The sequence below is a fragment of the Pseudophryne corroboree genome, chromosome 7, assembly GCF_028390025.1.
Source record: "Pseudophryne corroboree isolate aPseCor3 chromosome 7, aPseCor3.hap2, whole genome shotgun sequence".
In the NCBI taxonomy this organism is placed as follows: Eukaryota; Metazoa; Chordata; class Amphibia; order Anura; family Myobatrachidae; genus Pseudophryne; species Pseudophryne corroboree.
Window position 1 is genome coordinate 378,568,892 of NC_086450.1, and position 18,326 is coordinate 378,587,217.

The 18,326-nt window shown below is 44.0% G+C and overlaps 1 protein-coding gene and 1 long non-coding RNA gene across 4 annotated transcripts in view; one reads left to right on the forward strand and one right to left on the reverse strand.

Moving 5' to 3' along the window:
* LOC134945340 (uncharacterized) overlaps positions 1–18,326 on the reverse strand; it is a 171,285-nt gene that overhangs the window by 109,971 nt on the left and 42,988 nt on the right. The gene's annotated exons all lie outside the window — the stretch shown is intronic.
* The window catches only part of LOC134945337 (cytochrome P450 2W1-like), an 88,976-nt gene that overhangs the window by 45,792 nt on the left and 24,858 nt on the right, over positions 1–18,326 (forward strand). For both annotated transcript variants that reach the window (XM_063934541.1, XM_063934542.1), the window contains exons 4-5: positions 11,508–11,665; positions 15,245–15,418. In XM_063934541.1, the coding sequence (XP_063790611.1) occupies positions 11,508–11,665; positions 15,245–15,418 (332 nt within the window). The remainder of the gene's footprint in view (positions 1–11,507; positions 11,666–15,244; positions 15,419–18,326) is intronic.

An 18,326-nucleotide genomic window follows, 5' to 3' on the forward strand; every position in this document is an offset into this window, starting at 1 on the left:
ACAGTTTAAACTAATCATACTTGCTGACATGGTCTAGGGGAATATTAACTACAAAATGCACTATTTGGGTTAAATATGCTACGATCGAGTCGCACGCTACATGCTCACAAACTCCGCCGTAAATACACATCTTATGCGCACGAGACGCTGGAGCGTCCCCTACGCAACTTGCAGGTATGTGTACGCACGGGGGAACAGGTGCTCGAGCAGCGCGCGTGTGCCTGAGGGGTTAGTACAAGGGGGTATGCATCTTGATATTTTTCGACTTTGACAATATATATATATATATATATATATATATATAGCAATGCATACAGGGTCCCTGGCACTCCGGTCTTACGTATACCTTGCTCTGGTCCCCTCCCCTCAGATCAGCATCTGTAGATATCTCCTTTCTTATGGGCGGCACTCAGAGACTTGTATCAAATGGATTAAGTGAAAAAAAGACCCCACCGGGCCGTTTTATTGGCACCAATAAAACGGCCCGGTGGGGTCTTTTTTTCACTTAGGGGTATATTCAATTAGCAGCGATAACGGACTTTTCCCGCGAAACGCAATTACAGCCTATTCAATTATCCTGGAAAATTTATCGGTGATAATTTTTTCACTAATTTCACTTCACCTTCTCTGAAGCAGGTGAAAAGTTGGGAAAAGTCACTATTTTAAGGTACAAATGTTTGGATATGGTACAGAACTCCTGGGACACCCCCCTTAATGACTAATTAGGCACGTTGAGGTTTTTACTTATTTTTAATTGGCCAATAATGACATTTCATTTTTGCGGTGAAAAAGTATAAAGTGATGGAAATTGGGGTTCAAGGTATGGGACAGGTATATTGGGGTGCTTTATGAGTGGGACAGGTGTTTTTAGGCTTGCAGATGGGAGTAATCGGTCAGTTTCCACTTTTTTTAAAAGTACCCTAAAATGACCCAAATATATACTTATACCCATTTTCATGTACCCCAAATTTAATGAGAGCATTTATTTTGCTCAAAAAAAACTTGCTTTCTATCATTTTTTTACATTTTTTAAAAAAATGCATATAACTGCCATTTCACACAATTTAAGTCCCCAAAAACTCTCTAATGTGATCTCTAACACACTTCTCTTCTGTTTTCCTATGTTAGTTTAGCATTTTTGGGGGTACAGGCTGATTTCCCCATTTTCACCTGCACTTTTCACTGCAAGAATTTTCATGTGAAACCCGTTTGGAATTGAATAGGTCGAATAACGGAGCGTTTTCGCAGCAATTTTCGCCCGATTGGGGTGAAAAATTGCCGTGAATTTGCGGATAATTGAATACCCTAGTTAATCCGTTTGATACAAGTCTCTGAGTGCCGCCCTTAAGAAAGGAGATATATATATATATATATATATATATACATACACATAATTATTTCTATTGTTATAACATGATTATTAGCAATGAAAATTTCATGGCTTTCAGTTCATGTATATACACATGCACATATTAATTTTTTCTGTTCCAGCATAATTTTTTTTACAAAAATAGAAATACAGAAATGTAAAACTCATTCATGTGTGTGCACATATCTATCTAGGTCAATTCTATTATCCAAATTCATGGATTCCAATTACGACCTATACACACATGCTAGATTAGTAGTTAATATTATACCAGCATAGTTTATGCAAATAAAAGAAGGAAAAAGTGAGACACCGTAATAAATTGAATGATAAACCAACCATAAGTTGGAGAAGAGCGCCGAATCTGAGAGATAAATTGATAGATAGCCATTTTGAACGTAGTATACGCAAGACACCCACTTTGAAGGGCTCCTTCCCATGCAGAAATTGCAAGGCCTATCAATACATGGTCAAAACAGACCATGTGATTGACAGGCAAGGAATGAAGGTGGAGATCAGATCCTTTATCAATTGCAATGCAATGGGAATTATATATTGCTTGCAATGTGAATGTGGGATGAGATATGTAGGCATGACGTCTAGGGCCCTTAAACAAAGGGTCCTAGAACACGTTGGAAACATAAGGAACATCGAGTCTCTGATAGCTAGACACATTTACAGCATACATGGAGGAATTTGTAGAAATTTTAAAGTCTTTGGAATAGACAAAACCATCTTGGAATTAGGGGAGGAGATATGAATAGAACTCTTACAACATGAGAGTAGGTGGATATTCAAGCTGGGTACTCTCAGCCCTCTTGGACTCAATGAAAATCAGAATTTTGGAGCATTCTTATAAAGTAAAAATATCCTAATTTATTGTATACACTGATCAATGGTTGTTGATCTTATTTGTATGGTTCTTTTTACAATCATAAACCGGTAGGAATGTATGTGTATGCATATGTATGTACATGTGTATGTATGTGTATGCATATATATTTTCAGGTTCTTTATTATGATGTTCAGACCACTGATCATATAATTTTTTATTTAATATAAACAGTTGTACATATTTGCAACTATTTATATGTTCATATTTGATCAAATCATATTTTGTTATTATTTTGATTATTTTATTTATCGGTACCACACAGGATGCATCTGTAACCCGCTGGTGTTTTCATTATTCAAGCCTAGTTAGTTAGTTAGTTAGTTAGTTAGTTAGTTAGTTAGTTCCAGTTTAATGACGGACCGATATTAGATTCAAAAGTTTAACTGTGACCAGAACGACGAATCCCATGATTCATTGCACTAAGTTCAGGTCTCACCTAATACAGGTGATTTTATACAGGTGACGGAGCTGTGCCGCAATTGGATAGCAGATTTTATCTGCGGGATAAGTACTGCGGCTCTCAGGTAGGCAGGGCAGTCCCAGATAAAGCCGCCCAGCGAAACGTGCACGGCGGACAGACGGCGCACGTGCATGTGGCCACCATCCCGGTATCTCCCGCACTGAGACAAGAAGAATCAGCACGGATAAACTACTCCTTGATTCATCTATAAGGGAGATTCTCCTTAAAAGGCGCACTGCTACTGCACTTCCTGTGTCAGAGGCACGGAGACATAGAGCAGCTGGTTTTCCCGGCACGTTAGGACAGATAATTGTCCTTGAGATAAGTAACAATAAAATTGATTACCAATATAGGCATTTATTGTTTATTGTTTACTGAACTCTATATGGTTCTCTATAAGATACAAGTTGAGGTGGCTTAGCGGCACGGCGTCTCACTTTTTTCCTTCTTTTATTTGCATAAACTATGCTGGTATAATATTAACTACTAATCTAGCATGTGTGTATAGGTCATAATTGGTATCCATGAATTTGGATAATAGAATTGACCTAGATAGATATGTGCACACACATGAATGAGTTTTACATTTCTCTATTTCTATTTTTGTAAAAAAAATTATGCTGGAACAGAAATGAATATGTGTATATACATGAACTGAAAGCCATGAAATTTCCATTGCTAATAATCATGTTATAACAATAGAAATAATTATGTGTATATAGGAATTATATACCTTTATCTGATTACACTCATCACCCAATTATCTACTCAATTAATTATTCACATGATTTACAATCTACTTATGGATTATATGCATTGGTGTGGAAAGTACTGTATATAATGTAATACAGAATTTATAAGACCCACAGGATTTTCTATAAATTGTTACATCAAGAGGGATGCTTTAATATAGTGGTTGGAGGAGTATTAGCTGTTTCTGTTAAATATAGGACCTAATTAAATTGATAATTAACAAATACCAATATACCCTATGAATTCGCACATAGATGATTTATAAGTGTGGTGTGTGAATCTTCTACCACATCTGGTTATAGATATAAATTGCTATTAATAACATTTATTGTATTTTTCCACCTTGTTTCCAATTATCTTCTATTTCTGTGCCCTCTCATCGGTATCTGGATATCGACAGTAGAAGCACGTCTGATCCCGTGGGTCAGCATCTTTTTGGTTCTCTCATCAGAAATTTGATGTCTTTCGATAGGATTGCTGACAGCAGAAATCATCGATGCTATTTCCATGGGAAGCTTCCTTCTAGCAATACCAGCCAAAAGGATGTCTGACATGTAACAGTTTAAATAATTGTACACCTTCTTACTAAGAATTTCTGCTCTGTTCATAGCATACTTTTTACATTTCTTGATATAAATATTTAATATATTTTTCGGTGGGCACCTATTTAATATTTCAATAACATTTTTAAAAATAATACTTTTATTAGGGACCTCTCCTCTGTACTCTCATTGACCTGTGACAATCGATGGTCACATGATGGGTCAAACGCAGATACAGTTCTTGCGATGTATATGTGTGTGACAATTGGTCCTCTTATTGAAAATTCGATGCTAATTAGCAGATTTTCAAAAGCAGAAACCAGTCACATGACTTATATCCCCTCTTCCTTCTGACTGATATCTTTAATCACCACACAATTGTTATAATTAAAGGTGGATTTATGCATATTAGGACTGTGTATTTTTGCTCAGCATTTTTGCTGTGGTTAACAATAAATGTTTCCAATGTATGAGATTGTTAAATATGTGTATCCAAAGTTCTAGTCAGTGTTGCTTTGACGAATTGTTACTATCTTCCCCCTTGTTTTGGATACATAGAATCATATCCTGGTGTAAATATTTTGCATGAACATTAGTGTTGGAGGATTCTAGCTATTCCAATTAATGTTTAAAAATGTATACAGTTTCCTTTGTAAGATATAATAGGAAATGATCTAATAACAGTGTTACATCCCTACAAATAAAACTATATCAATAGGAGAGAGTCCAGTTATATTTGGTTTCACTTGTGGGCATTATTATTTTGTGTTTTTCTTTATTATGTTTGTGGGAGTCCTATAATATAATTAATAAAAGTTAAGTTTTAATTATTTCAGAGTTGTCTTTCTCTTCTTCTTTGTAATGTATAGTTATTACAACTCCAGGGAGCACCGTCGGTCCTAAAATGATATTTACTATATGAATCAGCCTTTTTTTCTATTGAGAAATAACTATTTATTATTAACCTTTATACCGTTCTATACAAATGATAGTTAATTTTCCCTTTTGGTACTAACCGAGTGCGCTATTTCAACCCCACTACTTTCTTTCCTTTCGCTATCACACGTGAAGTCAGTTCATACACTGCCAGCCTAAGTCAAGTCATTCCCCTCCTCAGTCTTTTGCAGAAGCAGCTGGAGAGATTGAAGGAGGAGCTAAAACGGAGCGATTCCTCTAGGCATGTGGGACTTGTGGATGGAGCCCTTCATTCGCTTAACCAGGATTCACGAGTGGTCAATCTGTTGAAATCGGAGAACTACATTTTGGCCACCGTACTCGATCCTAGGTTTAAAGCCTATGTTGTATCTCTCTTTCTGGCAGACACAAGTCTGCAGATGCTCAAAGACCTGCTGGTGAGACACTTTTCAAGTCAAGCGGAACGTGACCCGCCAACAGCTCCTCCTTCATTTTCTCCCGCCACTGGAGCTGCCAGGAAAAGGAGAAGATTTCCCAAACCACCCGCTGGCGGTGATGCAGGGCAGTCTGGAGCGAGTGCTGACATCTGGTCCGGACTGAAGGACCTGCCAACGATTACTGACATGTCGTCTACTGTCACTGCATATGATTCTCTCACCTTTGAAAGAATGGTGGAGGATTATATGAGTGACCGCATCCAAGTAGGCACGTCAGACAGTCCGTACGTATACTGGCAGGAAAAAGAGGCAATTTGGAGGCCCTTGCACAAACTGGCTTTATTTTACCTAAGTTGCCCCCCTCCAGTGTGCACTCCGAAAGAGTGTTTAGTGCAGCCAGTCACCTTGTCAGCGATCGGCGTAGGAGGTTACTTCCAGAAAATGTGGATAAGATGATGTTCATCAAAATGAATTATAATACATTCCTCCGTGGAGACATTTACCAGCAATTGCCTCCAGAAAGTATACAGGGACCTGAGATGGTGGATTCCAGTGGGGACGAATTAATAATCTGTGAGGAGGGGGATGTACACAATGAAAGGGGTGAGGAATCGGAGGATGAGGTGGACATCTTGCCTCTGTAGAGCCAGTTTGTGCAAGGAGAGATTGATTGGTTGGTTTGGGCCACCACCAAAAAAGAAGCAATCATTTCAGCCACAGTCGTGTGGCAGACCCTGTCGCTGAAATTATGGGTTTGTTAAAGTGTACATGTCCTGTTTATACAACATAAGGGTGGGTGGGAGGGTCCAAGGACAATTCCATCTTGCACCTCTTTTTTTTATTTATTTGCATCATGTGCTGTTTGGGGACTATTTTTTGAAGTGCCATCCTGTCTGACACTGCAGTGCCACTCCTAGATGGGCCAGGTGTTTGTGCCGCCCACTTGGGTCGCTTAGCTTAGTCATCCAGCGACCTTGGTGCAAATTTTAGGACTAAAAATAATATTGTGAGATGTAAGGTGTTCAGAATAGACTGGAAATTAGTGGAAATTATGGTTATTGAGGTTAATAATACTATAGGATCAAAATTACCCCCAAATTCTATGATTTAAGCTGTTTTTGAGGGGGGTTTAAAAAAAAAAACACCCGAATCTGACAAATTCTTAAGGGAGGTTTTGCCAAAACGCGTCCGAATCCAAAACACGACCGCGGAACCGAATCCAAAACCAAAACCCAAAACCTGAAAAATGTCAGGTGCACATCTCTAGTTAGGGATAGAGTAGTGTAATGTGTGCGGAGCAGGTGCAAGGTTAGTGGTAGTGTAGAGTAGTGTGTGCGGGGAGCAGGTGCAGGGTTAGGGGTAGTGTAGTGTGTATGGGGTGCAGGGTTAGGGGTAGGGTTAGGGGTAGTGTGTGCAGGGAGTGGGTGCAGTGTTCGGGGTAGTGGACCTAAATCAGAGCTGGACGCTGCTACAACAGCGGTCGCATGTTAAAGCCCTTTGCTGTGTGCGCACACGCAGCAACCGCACTGCATGTGTGCCCACAGTAAGTTGCGAAGGCATCTCACTGGTGTGATCGCCTCTGACTGATAGGCAGAGGCGGCCGTGGGGTGTGTCGACAGTGTTGCAGCTCCAAAAACATGTCAGACAGGCAGCTACTCGGCAGGTGCAAAAGCATCGCTGATGTTTGATGCTTTCTCATGTCTGCGCAGGGGAGGTAGGGCCTGGCATGCAGGGTGGTCTAGCCTTGTGCTGGGTGTCCCCCTGCATGTCAGAGGTTTTTTTGCACCTCTACGATCAGGTCTGAATTAGGCCCAGCGTTGTGTATTGGGTGCAGGGTTAGGGGTAGTGTAGTATATGGGGGGAGTGGGTGCTTGGTTAGAGGTAGTGTTGTGTATTGTGTGCGGCCAGTGGGTGCAGGGTTAGGGGTAGTGTAGTATATGGGGGGAGTGGGTGCTTGGTTAGAGGTAGTGTTGTGTATTGTGTGCGGCCAGTGGGTGCAGGGTTAGGGGTAGTGTAGTATATAGGGGGAGTGGGTGCTTGGTTAGAGGTAGTGTTGTGTATTGTGTGCGGCCAGTGGGTGCAGGGTTAGGGGTAGTGTAGTATATAGGGGGAGTGGGTGCTTGGTTAGAGGTAGTGTTGTGTATTGTGTGCGGCCAGTGGGTGCAGGGTTAGGGGTAGTGTAGTATATAGGGGGAGTGGGTGCTTGGTTAGAGGTAGTGTTGTGTATTGTGTGCGGCCAGTGGGTGCAGGGTTAGGGGTAGTGTAGTATATAGGGGGAGTGGGTGCTTGGTTAGAGGTAGTGTTGTGTATTGTGTGCGGCCAGTGGGTGCAGGATTAGGGGTAGTGTAGTATATAGGGGGAGTGGGTGCTTGGTTAGAGGTTGTATTGTGTGCGGCCAGTGGGTGCAGGGTTAGGGGTAGTGTAGTATATGGGGGGGAGTGGGTGCTTGGTTAGAGGTAGTGTTGTGTATTGTGTGCGCAGGGCCGGCAACAGAAATCTTGGGGCCCCGTACAGTGATATCTCTGGGATCCTATCAGATTTTTTATAAATGTATGTATGTATGTATGTATGTATGTATGTATATATATATATATATATATATATATATATATATATATAATGTGTGTATGTAATCACAAATACTGTTTATAAATATTTATATCTCTACTTCCTCCCCCACACACCCAACGGTCTGTCTCTCCCCAGTGGCTCCATTCTGCATTCCCAGCCCCCCCCCCCCCCCCCCCCCCCACTCCATCCCAAAGCCCCTCATCAAGCCACTCTTACCCCAGGGACAGAATCAACTGCACTGCACTCCCTAGTATCCAGACTTCTGTCACTCCGTGGATGTGGCTACACTGCCTACAGATCGCTGCCCTAATTGGATAAGACGGCTCACATGCCTGTGGGGCACTAAGTGGCATATACCTGGGGCCCCTCTGATCCTTAGGGGACACCTGTAACGGTCCCTTTGACCCCCTCTGTCGCTAGCCCTGTGTGTCTGGTCTGCGGGTGCAGGGTTAGGGGTAATGTAAAGTAGTGTTTGCGGTAAGCCAATGCAGTGTTAGGGGTAATGTAGTTTAGTGTAAGTATAGTACGTGTGGAGAGTGGGTGCAGGGTTAGGGGTAGTGTAGTGTATGCAGGGAGAGGGTGGTGTAGTGTAGTGTAGTATATGCAGGGAGCGGGCACAGGATTAGGGGTAGTGTAGTATAGTGTAAGCATAGTATGTGTGGGGAGCAGCTGTAGGCAGTGGCGTAACTAGAAATTTTTCTCCTCCAAGCCAAAAAATTCTCCACCCCCACCCCCCCCCCATCCCTATAATTGGCACTAGTAAAGGGATGAGTCTGCGCGCGATGAAGGTGCGCGTGCAACAAAAGGGGGCTTGGCTTTGTTGAAATGGGTGTGGCTTTGCATAAAGGGGCGTGGCATTGGAGGAAAAGACTACCTTATACCCCAGTTTTGCAACCTGCATGCCCAGATGTTGGCCACCACAGGAAAGAAAAATAATCCTGATTCACGCCCCTTACATTACTTGTCATTTTTCCTCCTTATAGTAATGACCAGTATACATTATGCCACAAACTGCAATGGCCCTTAGACATTATGCCACACACAATAATGCCCATGACACAATATGCACCACCATAATGCCCCCGACACATTATGCCACACACCGTAATGCCTGTGACACATTATGACAGGAATCGCAATGCCCGTTATACATTATGCTACACACTGCAATGCCCCTGATACATTATAACACATACAATGCCTGTGACACATTATGACACACACCACAATGACCCTGAGACATTATACCACATACCACAATGCCCGTGATATAGTATACCACACACCGTAATGCCTGTGACACATTATGACACACACCGCAATGTCCGTGATACATTATGCCACACACGCAATGCCCATTACACATTAAGTCCTACAGTAAGGCTTCTTATTGCTTTTAAATTACCTGCTCGTTGCCAGGGGTTTCATTCTCTTGGTTCCATGCATGGTGTTAGAGGTTTTCATGCTCAGGGTGTCATGCTCGTTGCCAGGGGTTTCATGCATTGGGTGTCATGCTCGTTGCCAGGGGTTTCATGCTCTTGGTTCCATGCACGGTGCCAGGGGTTTCATGCACTGGGTGTCATGCTCGTTGCTAGGGGGTAATGCTTGTTGCTAGGGCTGTATTCCCAGTGCCACATATGCCCCCAGTGCCAGGTACACATATGCCCCCAATGCCAAATATGCCCCCCCCCAAGTGCCAGGTACACCCCCCCCAGTGCCACATATGCCCCCCCAAGGGCCAAATATGCTCCCCCCTCCCCCAGTGCCAGGTACAGCCCCCCACCCCCCACCCTCCACGCTCCCCCGCTGTTTTGTGAATAAGGGACACGGAGGGCACAGCGCGCGCCGCTCCTGTGTCTCCGGCGTGTCTGGCTCACGAACCGGCACTACATTTAACAATCAGAGCTCACGAACGGGCACTTCATTCAATAGACACGCCAGAGACGCAGGAGGGACACAGAGGCGCGCGCTGTGCCCTCCGTGTCCCTCCTTCACAGCAGCGGCTAGGGAAGGAGGGAGCCCAGCAGATTGACATGCGGACGGCTCGTCCACATGTCAATCTGCCCTAAATCAGTGGCAGCGCCCCCCGCAGCCCTGCGCCTCCAAGCCACCGCGAGGTCTGCGGGGGCAGTAGTTACGCCACTGGCTAGAAAAGTTAATTGCAGGTCTAACGATAGATTATACCTTGCAAAATCAGTGTACAATCTATTGTACGCCGAGGAGCTGGCGGCGGGGGGGGGGTAAAGGCTGAGGTACTTGGGACAGCTCACATCTAGCGTGAGTCCTTCTAGTGTATGACCAGCATTAGACTTAACTCTCCGATCAGTATTATTATTATGACATCCAATAAACAGCAGTAAGCTTAAGTCATCCTATGTGATTGTTCCTATCTATGGATGGTGTAAGCAGTTCGGTCCTCATTGTTGGCAATGGGGACACAGCAAAGTCGTTTCCTTTTCAGCAAAGCCTTCCAGGATTTGCTGTGTCCCCGTCTGGTTAAAATGTGTATGCGCAGACTACCATGTGCATTAATTAACAACCCTTTGACAACAGTAGACTGCTGGGAGTTCGGCTGACAACACCACCGAATAAATCCATGCTGCTGGGACTTTGGGCTTTATTCAGCTTCAGTTACAAAATTGCAAATTCACATTTCGAACGTGTTGCACATGCGCAGAGGCCAAAATGCGTTTGCAATGCATTTGCAGGCCCAGTAAAAGAGTGCGATCTCACAGCAATTGCCAGGAAGTGGTTGTTTGTGTGAGGTTACATGGCGTTTGTGGGGAATGGTTGGGAAAACGAATGCAGGCAGGACATTACCGTTTTCAGGGCTTGCATTTGACGCCAGCTGCGACTGCTGCGTATATCCTGCGCATGCATGGATCAACCAATATTGCCGAAGGTACTCAATTTCTGCATATGCATCGCAATTATGCAAATGCATAAGCAAATTTGCAAACGCATCAGTGGGCGTCTTTTATCTTTCTGGGCGGTTCTTCACATGCATCTTTTAGTAGAAGCAGTTCTGAGAAAATCGCAAATCTGTCTGAATAGCGATCCAACCTAAATAAGGCTTTTTGACAGGTAAGTAATGTTAGATATCAGTTCCAAATTCAGTAGTGTCGCTGTGATACAAAATAAAATATGACACAGTGTTAAAATGAGCCCTTAGCAATTTGCATGCACTGCATTACTAAACCGCCCAAACGTTGGGAGGCATTTGTATTTGTGATATTACACCTGTCTCTTTGACTTGATATCAAGCAGACAACAAAATGTGGTCAATTCCAAAAGGCTGAAAGGTTTAGATTTGTTTTCCCTTTGTTACTACGAAAACAGAAGAACCATATGAAGCATAAAACTAACCACCATCATAAATGTAAATTCACTACTATTCTATGATTGGCTAGATTTATTTAAGACCGTCCAATCACAGAGAAGAATAATTTCTAAGACATGCATCCTGTATAACTGGAAACCAAAATAAACTGCCCTGCCCCTGGACAAAGGTATTATTTAAGTAGAACTACTGTATTGTTAACAAATACTGTGTGTTTGATTCCAGGTCAACCTTTTGAGAAAAAAGTATTGTATAGCGGTCCCCCAAACATAACTTTTTGGATTTTATTTGGAAGACGTTTTGACTACGATAACCCAACTTTCCAGAAGATGGTGACCATAATAGATGATCTTGTTGTTCTCACTGGTAGCCCTCCTATTAAGGTACAGTATCAATTTTAAAAAACAAAATTAACATGAGATGTGCTGTCCGGTTCTCAGAAAACCAAACTCGCCCGAATATGCATTTTCTGAGTAGTGCCAATCCTGGTCTTGGGTTTTCCTGTCAGGCTTGGATTTCATAATGAGGCAAAATCATCTTCCAAGTGTCGGATGTCACCTGTTTTGGATTCTATAAAAGTGAGCTGTGAGCTGCATAACTGCTGTGACTCTGTGTGGGAAGGGCTGTGGGCTGCTGCACAACTGTGATTGTATCAGACGGTCACTGAAGGGCTGTGGTGTGCAGTACTGGATGTGTCATACTGTCAGTGAAGGGCTGTGATCTGCATCACTGCTGTGAATGTGTCAGTGAAGGGCTGTGTACTGAATCACTGCTGTGACTGTGTTATGCCACTTTCAGACAGAAATGTCAAAGTCCCGGCAATGACCCCCCCTTTCTCACAGACATGCAAATTACCGGGTCGAGAAATTTTACCTGGTAATTTGCAGATCAAAACGGATATTTTGTCTGTGTGAAAGGGTCAACCTGTGTCTTAATTCCCGTGTCTCCAACCCCGGTAAATTCCAGGGTTGAAGTCCCAGGAATTACAACCCGGGTTGCCCTTTCACACAGAAAAAAGACCTGTGTGTTTCATGAAATTACCGTGTGGAACTGCTTCACCCGGTAATTTCATGTTCTGTCTGAAAGGGGTATTATTGAAGGGCTGTGGGCTGCAGCACTCTGAGGCACTGCCAAGGAGAGTAGGCAAGTAAGAGAGAGATATATATATATTCCCAAGGAAAAGATACCAGCACCTCCAAATTACTGCATAATAAAATCTTTATCAAAAGTAAGATCTTAAAAACACCAGAGGCAAGAAACATTGGATGAAGCACATGGGGTGTCAAAAAAACTGCATAATGTCATATCACCATTTCAAAGTGGTAAGTAGTGCAAGCCTCCAGCGACAGACAGGTGGGTCGACAGCTGTTTCGGTGCTCAAAGGCACCTTCCTCGTGGACAGTCAACCTGTTGTGCAAGTGTGTCTCTTATACCCGCCAGAAACGAGTGAAATATGCTCACCTAATTGAAGACAGGGCGCAGCTGTGTCCATCCAGCATCATCACCGCCGCGTCCGTCACCGGAAGTGACACTCGTCAACATCCGACCGGATCCTGCAGGAGGATGATGTGCTGGGGAACCGCCGTGTCCACAACCGGAAGTTCTCCAGAGTATTGTCCAAATGCGCTTCAATCCCCTCTGTGCCACCGGAGCAATTAGAAACTGGTGTATGTGTGTGTATGTATGTATATATATATATATATATATATATATATATATATATAATTTCTGTAATTAAATGAAAGAGAAGGAGCGCTCCATGGTGCGTATCAATTTTAAATTTGTAGTTTATTACAGCAATCCGACACACATGAGGTAAAAACATGTACCGCAAGTGGCGGTATAAACCACCGTAAGTATAACAAGTGCAAGATCAATACCGGACTTCACCATTTGTAAAGGGTGCTTCTCAGCTGCACAATGATCCTCCCGCTAGGCCACGCCCCTACCGGTTTCGTCACTCAGGACTTTGTCAGAGAGCAGCCCTCTGACGAAGTCCTGAGTGACGAAACCGGTAGGGGCGATATTATGTCTGGGGTTATTAGGTATAAGGAGTACTATAATGTCTGGCGGTATGAGGTGTAACATTGTCTTGGGGTATAACGTATGGGGTGTAATAATCAGGATGAGATGGAACAGCGATGATGAGGAGGTGGAATGTGGAGGAGGAATGATAATGAAGAGGAGGTGGGATGAGGAGGTGGAATGTGGAGGAGGAATGATAATGAGGAGGAGGTGGGATGAGGAGGTGGAATGTGGAGGAGGAATGATAATGAGGAGGAGGTGGAATGTGGAGGAGGAATGACGATGAGGAATTTTGAGGAGGAATGATGATGCTGTTGATGAGTAGGAGTGGATGATGATGATGATGAGGAGAAGGAGGAGGAATGATGATGAATAAGAAGTAGGAATGTGCAGGAGGAATGATGATGAGGTGTAGGAATGTGAAGGAGGAATGATGATGATGAAGAAGGAGGAGGAATGATAATGATGAAGAAGGAGGAGGAATGATAATGATGAAGAAGGAGGAGGAATGATAATGATGAAGAAGGAGGAGGAATGATAATGATGAAGAGGAATGTGGAGGTGGAACGATGATAATGATAAGGAGGGGGAGGAGGAATGATGATGATGAGGAGGAGGAATGATGATGAGAAATGTGGAGCAATGATGAGGAGGAGGGGCTTTACTGTGGCTTAATGTTTATAAGAGGCTCTACTGTTGCACAATGGGCCTAATTCAGACCTGATCGCTCGCTAGGGTTTTTTTGCACTGCTGGGAGCAGATAGTCGCCGCCTATAGGGGAGTGTATTTTTGCTTTGCAAGTGTGCGATCGCATGTGCAGCTGAGCGGTCCAAAAAAGTTTTGTGCAGTTTCTGAGTTGCCCAGAACTTACTCAGCCGCTGCGATCACTTCAGCCTGTCCGGGCCCGGAATTGACGTCAGACATCCGCCCTGCAAACGCTTGGACACGCCTGCGTTTTTCCAAACACTCCCAGAAAACAGTCAGTTGACACCCACAAACGCCTTCTTCCTGTCAATTACATTGCGATCGGCTGTGCGACTGGATTCTTCGTACAATCCATCGCACAGCAATGATCCACTTTATACCCATGTGAAGCGCCTGCGCATTGCGGTGCATATGCATGCGCAGTTCTGACCTGATCGCAGCGAAAAAACCTAGCGTGCGATCAGGTCTGAATGACCCCCAATGTGTATAAAGAGTCTGGTGTAACATGTTTAAGTGGACTACTGTGTGGTGTAATGTGAATAATGGTTTCTTGTGTGGTCAGGTGTAATGTGTATAAGTTGGTACTACTGTGTGATGTAATGTGAATTGTTATTATTCTGCGGCCATGCCCCTTCCCTACAAAGTCACTCCCCTTTATTTTTGCAGTGTATCTACAGCGTGTGCTATCCATATTTCGAAAATGGTGGGGGGAGGGGCACAAATTCTCTTTCTGGCAAAGGGCACCAAAATGTCTAGTTACTGCACTGAATATGTTTATATTTTGGAATGTTATTCATAGTTCTTTTAGGGTTAGTGGATCTTAAAAGGGGTCAGAATCATCTGTCATACCCAGCTGTCCTGATTTCGGGAGGACATCCAGATTTGATGTCTGTCCCATCGCCGTGAATGGTACTTTTGCACCAATGGTTACACCGTGTGTGGGGGGGGGGTATGACCCATTTATGACCCATTTATGACCGCTTTGCACTGCAAGCAATGGTGAACACCTGCACTGAGATTTAAAAGGCGGTTAGAAGCAGTAGGCCCATCATGGAGTAGTGATGCTTCCACTGTATTTTGGTCGTAGCCCCTTTCATGCATGTGCCACACTACTTTTTGGGGAATTGGGAGTTACGGTACATACAGAGACCCCCATTCACAGGTTGCTTACAGAGTCTATATTTTTTGTCATACAATTTTTATTATATTTCTCTTTTTATTTCTGTTTCTAGTTCTACAATGTATTTGGCATACTGAAATACTTCTTGAAAGCACCCCACACCGTTGTAAAGAAAATTGAACAGCTAAATGAAATTTTGAGAGTACTCTACAAAGAAGCAAGGGAAGCTAAATGTGACGAATCTTTCAGGACTTATGGCGAAGCCTTCATACATAAAGCTGAAAGGGTAATAGCCAGTGGCAGATCTAATGACAGAGCTGTGTGACAGGGAAGGCTGCTCTGCTCTCCTAGATATGAATAGGGAGCCAGCACATGCACAGTGAATTTTGTTCGGCTTTCAATACTTAACAGGAATTAACTGTGCATACTCCAGTTCCTACAGATGTTCATAACCAGGGCCATAAGAAGGGTGGTGTACTCTTGTGCCCCCCTTAAATGTTCAGAGCATCCTAGGTAAACTAAGATCAGTGCTGTAGTCTCTTGTGATGGCGATGCCACCCACCCACCACCTGGAGCACAATTTGCGACTATGTGATGGTACGTGCTCTGGGGTCGGGGGTGGGACCGGTACAGGCACAGGGCACAGAGACATAGAGATGTGCAGTTCGGTTCCCCAGAAACCCAAATCCACCTGAAGAGATACAATCTGAACCGTGTTCCAGTTTGGCCATTTTCGCGGTTTGGACTTCGAATGTTAAATCCGAGTTTCAGGTTTTGAATTGCAAAAATTACATGATTTTAGCTGTTTTATTAATTTTCTTATAGTATGTTTTTTTCAATCAATGATTCTCGATATTTTTTAACATTTTTAAACCGAGCCAAAATCTGGATTGTACCAAAAACACATAAGGGTTTCAAAGATGAACCAGATCCAAAACCAAAACACGGGGTCAGTGCACATCCCTAGTTTAGCACAGTAAGTCGCGCCAGAATTTTAAATTCTGCGCTTTACTAAAGCTGCTTCATTTGTATCAAGCAGACAGAAGCAAAAATGTCTAATTGTATTATATGCAGATAACACACTTTAAAAAAAAACAGTAGTTTACAGTACATTATGTAATTAATAACAATGGTAATTTTCATAACAAGGTCCATCATGTGAAATCCAAGTGACTATGCTTTAGGTTAATCCATATCACCTCTCCATTAACTCCTGACCATGGGCCGGATGTAATGGATTTCGAGATGGCCTGAGCTCCGAGACTCCAGCTGAACTCGTACATTTCTTTTAAAGCAGCAAACGTTTACAAGGCAAAACCAATCCATTACATCCGGCCCCATGTCTGCAATCCATCAGGCAACTTCACCTTTGACCTTGAAAAATGGCAGTTATACCCATAGAAAACATGACCGTTTGGGTCATTCTCTAGTTAGAACAGCTACCATAGTTTCTTGCCTTAAAAATGTTTATAATAATTGTCTCTACAAGGGGCATACTAAGAGAGGAGGCGGTCCTCGTGTAGTCTTCATCTGGGCCCCCTCCTCTCTAGCCAGCAGTGCAGTGGGACTTTGAGCACTATGGTCACTAAGAGACCCTAGCATGGTACTAGAGTTCGGTGCTAGGGTCACTAGGAGGCCCTAACACTGTACCAGAGTCCTGTGTCCAAGTGCAGGTCTCAGGGGAAATGGCACGGTGGCATTTTTTCCAGTGATTTTTCTACGGTGCATGTGCAAAATACCAGGAAAATAGCAGCCGTACCATTTTCCCTGTGATTTGGACAGTGCTGCTGCAGCCATTGTGGGACTCCGGAGTGGTAAGTATTGAAGAAATGGGAGCACGTTGGACGGTGTGGGAATCCCTGGGCTCTGCTGCCAGCACGCACTTGCACCCATAATAGACATGCAGCTGGTTTCTACTCTCATTTGCTATATTCAGGGCTACCAGAAAATCTGTTGTCCCAGTACTCAAGAGGGTGCTGGCAAGCAGGTGTGTGGGATTGGCTACACCCCATTATGAAAACCAGAGCCCTTCTGATATGATGCACAGCTGTAGATGAAGTGGCCACCAGACCTTGGGACTTGTCTGCACCTTCCCAGCATGTACAGGTCCCTGCTGGGCTTTCAGACACACCTGGGCCTGGTTTCATTATACCCACTTACCCAACCACTCAGTGCCCCTGGCTGCATTTGGTATTTCTCTGATGTCCTAAGTGGATGCTGGGACTCCGTAAGGACCATGGGGATTAGCGGCTCCGCAGGAGACTGGGCACAACTAAAGAAAGCTTTAGGACTACCTGGTGTGCACTGGCTCCTCCCACTAAGACCCTCCTCCAGACCTCAGTTAGATTCTTGTGCCCGGCTGAGCTGGATGCACACTAGGGGCTCTCCTGAGCTCCTAGAAAGAAAGTATATTTTAGGTTTTTTATTTTACAGTGAGATCTGCTGGCAACAGACTCACTGCAGCGAGGGACTAAGGGGAGAAGAAGCGAACCTACCTAACTGGTGGTAGCTTGGGCTTCTTAGGCTACTGGACACCATTAGCTCCAGAGGGATCGACCGCATAGAACCGGCCATTGATGTTCGGTCCCGGAGCCGCGCCGCCGGCCCCCTTACAGAGCCAGAAGCAAGAAGTGTTCCGGAAAATCGGCGGCAGAAGACTGCAGTCTTCACCAAGGTAGCACACAGCACTGCAGCTGTGCGCCATTGCTCCTCATGCACACCTCACACTCCGGTCACTGATGGGTGCAGGGCGCTGGGGGGGGGGGCGCCCTGAGCAGCAATATAAACACCTTGCCTGGCAAAATCATCACAATATATAGCCCCAGAGGCTATATATGTGATAAATACCCCTGCCAGAATCCATAAAAAAAGCGGGAGAAAAGTCCGCGAAAAAGGGGCGGAGCTATCTCCCTCAGCACACTGGCGCCATTTTCTCTTCACAGTGCAGCTGGAAGACAGCTCCCCAGGCTCTCCCCTGTAGTTTTCAGGCTCAAAGGGTTAAAAAGAGAGGGGGGGGCACTAAATTTAGGCGCAATATTGTTTATACAAGCAGCTATTGGGGGAAAAATCACTCAGTGTTAATCCCTGCATTATATAGCGCTCTGGTGTGTGCTGGCATACTCTCTCTCTGTCTCACCAAAGGACTTTGTGGGGTCCTGTCCTCAGTCAGAGCATTCCCTGTGTGTGTGCTGTGT